General features: G+C 37.4%; 1 protein-coding gene across 1 annotated transcript in view; it reads left to right on the top strand.

Annotated features, from left to right (window-relative positions):
- The first annotated feature begins 624 nt into the window (after positions 1–624).
- RNF17 (ring finger protein 17) overlaps positions 625–4,682 on the top strand; it is a 53,340-nt gene continuing 49,282 nt past the window's right edge. Inside the window, exons 1-4 of the mRNA XM_026858126.1 lie at positions 625–697; positions 1,382–1,473; positions 2,124–2,182; positions 3,184–3,239. Coding sequence (XP_026713927.1) covers positions 630–697; positions 1,382–1,473; positions 2,124–2,182; positions 3,184–3,239 — 275 coding nt within the window. The 5' untranslated portion in view covers positions 625–629. The remainder of the gene's footprint in view (positions 698–1,381; positions 1,474–2,123; positions 2,183–3,183; positions 3,240–4,682) is intronic.

Consider the following 4,682-nt stretch of genomic DNA (forward strand, 5'->3'; position numbering starts at 1 on the left):
GGGTTCCGTGGGTGGCGGGGCGGCGCTGGCCTGGCCCCGGCGGTATGTCTGTGCTCCCGCGTCTTCACCGGCGGCCTCATCGCATCCGTCTGCAGTTGCTGTGGTTAATTACTTTAACTAGAAAAAAAAAAAAAAAAAAGGGGGGGGGGGGCGGGCAGGGGATGTGATGATGCTGTCTATAGGCAAATACAGAAGGCAAAGCAACTGGCCAGACAGCAGGCCTTAAGGAAGGGATGTGGGGTCAGTGTATATGGCAGGTTGCAAAGAGGGCATAAGCCTATAGTATTGAGACAGTGCAGAAAAGATAAATTATCATATTGAGGATACGTGGTCAGGGAGGTGGTTTGATGACCAGTACTGGAGTCTTTTGCTGTGTCTGGTAGTGGTAAGGTTGGGGTAGAGCAGTATGGTGGAATAGCTGGATATTGTAAAAACAGCCTAGTGTTTTGCTGCATTTAAAAAGATTTGCCTTTCAAAGAAAAAAACGAATGTAAGTTTTGTATTACTTTCGCATCTATCTTTTTAATTTTACTCTTTTCCAAGTGATGTAAGTAATCTGTAGTGTTGGCTCAACTAGCGAAATGCCTGTGTGGTAGACAATCTGTCACTTTTTTTTTTAAGACACCATCATGAGTAGAAAGAAGGACTTGGTGGATGATCATAGTGACAAACTTCACAGAAAAATGAAAGCTATAAGGTATGTGAATCTTGAGATTAGTGGGTTTGATGTTTTTAATCTGTTATTCAAATTAATAAATTATTAATTATTTAAATAATTATTTAATTTATATTCTGACAGTATATCAAGAAATAGTACTGAGGAAATGTAGAAAATAATGTTTGTATTTTGCGCTGTTGCAAATGAGCCCTTTTTTATGTCTTATATATGTAAAACATAGTTTGTGGAACATTTTAGTATTTGGTGTAGGGAAAAAGACATTTTAAATGCATCTTGGGATGTTGTCAGATACTGAGATAGTAGGCTACCAATGTCTCATATTGATCTGTATGTATATTTTGCAAGTAAATAAATCGTTGTTGATCATTATATTTTTAGCTAAATAACGATAGAATGAATGTGATTAAAACTTTTAACAGTTTGTTAATGCTGGTTCTAGTTAGCTTGAATGCAGCATACCCAAAAGCTTCTAGTACCACCTTTACTGATAATGAATTCAGTATTGTGGAGGTAAATTGCTTCTCCTCCAGTTAAATGAAGGTTAACAGAATCTTTGTGTGTATGGTGTGTGTGCTTCATTAATTGCACCTTCTTCATAAAGCCATATGGTCTAAGTGGGCAAGCTTAGTTCTAAGAGAGCTGGAAATCAGAATTTGTGTTTGGTTAATATCCCTAATGATTTTAAATCTTTTTCTTCTGAAGGCAATGTCTTAAGGTACTAGAAGAGGACTTTACAGAACCATATCAGAAAAACAGCGATTCTTACCATGCGTTAAAAGCTATGAATGTGAAAGGTAAGGCTTTTGGATTTTATTTTCATCAATTTTGCAATATTCAGTATTCACTGATAATTAATATTTTATATGGTCTGTTAAAGATGATAGATGTGTTGCCAGATTTAATTAATACATTGTTTATTTACGTTTCCAGTACTTGGCAAGAACAACCAATACCTTTCTCTTCCCGTCCTGTTTTTCTTGGCAAAGCTGCTGACAAGTTTGTTTTAAAAGAAACCTCACTTTTTCTGGAATTTTCTGCTTGAGTATCTTTTTTCCAAAAGTTGAAAAATTGTGTTGAGTACCTAGTATTTATGGATGCTTTATGAAACAATTTTTTTCCTGTACTATAGGTACATGTTTTGAATGTGTTCTGGTTTTTGCCTTCCCTTTCATGTGTTTATCCTCTTCTGAATGTGGCAGCAATGTAATATAGCTAATCATGCAGATAATACCCTAATCATTAAATTCAGTAAGTCTTTGTAATTCCCAGACAACTTCCACACCTATTTATCTGAACTCCTAGTTTTCAGGTTCTGGCATTACAAAAGTCAATGTCCAAAGTCCTGTTGACTTGATGAATGCTACTTAGAAGAGTACTCTGATCATGTATGCCTGTACAGTTAACAACATTCACAGTCAAGTGTTTCCTGTGTTTGCTTTTGCAGCGATGTGTGATGATGTGAAGGATGAAGACACTGATTTTTTTGGTTTCTCTTCTACAGAAGTAAGTTGACCTAAAGCTTTCTGTTCAGTAGTCACTGTGATGGTCTAAGACAGTGATAACTCAAGATCTTCTGTGTTTTCATTGGAAGTGATTAAAGCAATCTCGGGTCCTCTCCGAGGTAGGGGCCTGCACTTTATAACCACCTACTCCCTAGCAAATCTTTGCTAGCATTTATTTATTATGAAATGTACCTATGTAGTGTGCATCTGGTGTCCAAATTTTGGTTTTAGAAAGGTGGTTTTTTTTTTACAGTTCTCATTAGTGCCCCATGTTGCCAGTTTCATTCCACCCTCTCATTGGCCCATAATATGCCAGAAAGCAATGAGTGCATATGTACAGGATTTTTTTAAAGAAAATATTTCCCTGTCAACTCCCAAAGAAAAGGTTTTAAAAGATTATTTAAAAGAAACAAAAATAATTTTGTGTAACTTAAGAATATGTTTCTGTATTTTTTTAAAAAAAAAGCTCTGCTTGTGAATCTTTTCTGGGTAATGCTAATGCCATTTGTTTTCCATAAATCTGTATTTGGACAAAAATTAGGTGCTTTTCTCTATTTTTAATTAATGTAAAATATAGGTTGTGGCCATTCTCTTTTTTCTGTTTTGAAATTTAGGTTTAGTCTTTATTGCAAAATACAGGTAAGTCAAATCTTTGGGTTCAGCCCTGTCGTTAAAGTTTATTGAAAGAAAAGTTGTAATCAGGGTCAGTAATGTGATATGTTAGAAGTTTTGCATAACAGTGGGAAAAATACGAATAGCAAACAGGAAATTGACATTCCTTTTATTAGGAACACTTCACTTACCACGAAGATACTGATGGCTACAGAGCTGCAGCCTGGAAGCTGTTTTCATACACCTCTCAATTCAACAGTCCTTGCTTTGAAGCTCTTCCTTTCATTGAAATGAGGGTGGGGTGGGTACTGAATGTGAAAATGGGCTTACAAAACATTTTTTTATTGGGTCTTGGATTTAACTTGCTTTACTTTTTTCCTCTGAATTTAGACCAAAACTGATTTTAAACTTGGACTGTGCAGTGGCAACTCACAAAGGCTAGCAAGGTAAACCTTTCTTAGCTTAACTGGTTTTTATGTGTTTAAATGCCAGACAAGGGGAAGACTTGATGGAGTAAGCATTTTCATCTGGTTTTCTTTGAATTTTTTTTTTGTGTGTGTGTGTGTTCTTTAAACTTTACTGATTTGTTCTCAGTATGGGTGTGTAGTAGTATGGGAACACAACTTGCTTGACACTTGAGTACAAATACTGAATTGAAAGGCAGCAAGAAACAGATTGGTTTGGTTTGAAAATGTTTGTAACTGAAAGGTTTAAGCACTGGTAAATCCCTGATAAGAGTTCAGAAGGAGAGAACTGCTGAAATACCAGGCTGTAGTAGGAGGGACTGTATCACTGAAGTGCCACTTCCCCCCCACAATGCTGCTCCCATTGCATCTTCTGCTTAGATAACCAGTCACAGCTGTAAGGATTAGATGCCATCAATGTTCTCTGGTATTGTCATATCTAAATTGCCTTCATTTGCTTATTTGTCTAGCCTAAGTAAACTTGAAGGAAGTCTTAAAGTGGGTGTCTTTCCCTGCACTACTGTTGCTGTGGAGATGCATGTTGATACAGATCAGAATAGGCCCAAATAATTGTCACAGATCTTTTACATGAAGGATCTGTTTTATACAGATCTGTTCTGTAAGGGAAGTATAGGAAATATATCTTCTGAGATTGATGCATGTGATGTACATTGCTAACCTTGCCCAAAATAAAATAGAAGCTTTAGATTTCACGTCTGGCTCTGCATCAGTGCTCTCCAAGTCATCTCACAGTCCCTCAGAAACAACAAACAGCACAAGAACAACAACACAGCACTTCCTTCCTGTAATTAGGCTGGTTTATGCAGACTGTTTTTTGAGAGTTTTGACAGCTGTTTAGATCCCATTGTACCTTGCAGAAGAGCAGGTATGGGTGACCATATAACAGAATTTAAGAGCCTTCCTGATAGGTTGTCAGTAGATGATATTAGTATAATCTGTCATGTATTCTAAAGATTTTTAACAGCCTAATCAATATCTGATAGCTGAAAGAAAATATTTGAGCAACAAATGAAAAAGGAATCCTGGGGTGTTAGTGTCGGAGAAGGGAGACGCGGACACCAGTTGGTCATCAGCAAGTCTCGTTTATTAGTTGCTTATGATCGCTTAAATAGCCGTGTTAATCAGCTCATACATATTGCAAAATTCTAGCTCATCATTGGTTAATTGCTGCTGTCCACGCGCTCAGGCTGCTTTTGTGATTGGAGAGAGTGTACTGATCATGTTCCATGTCGTAAGCCTTGCTAAGCAGTTTCGTTTCTTGTTAGTTTCGTTTCTTGTTAGTTTCTCCGCAGAGTCTGCAATTCTTCTAGTTGTAGCCTGTTCCTTATCCTGTAGATAAGAAGTCCTCGTGCTGCGGGGTCTACGTGCCGAAGTCTGAGTGCTCCTCTGGGCCTGAGGCCAGGT

The sequence above is a fragment of the Athene cunicularia genome, assembly GCF_003259725.1.
Source record: "Athene cunicularia isolate RWA chromosome 1 unlocalized genomic scaffold, athCun1 chr1_part1, whole genome shotgun sequence".
Taxonomy (NCBI): Eukaryota; Metazoa; Chordata; class Aves; order Strigiformes; family Strigidae; genus Athene; species Athene cunicularia.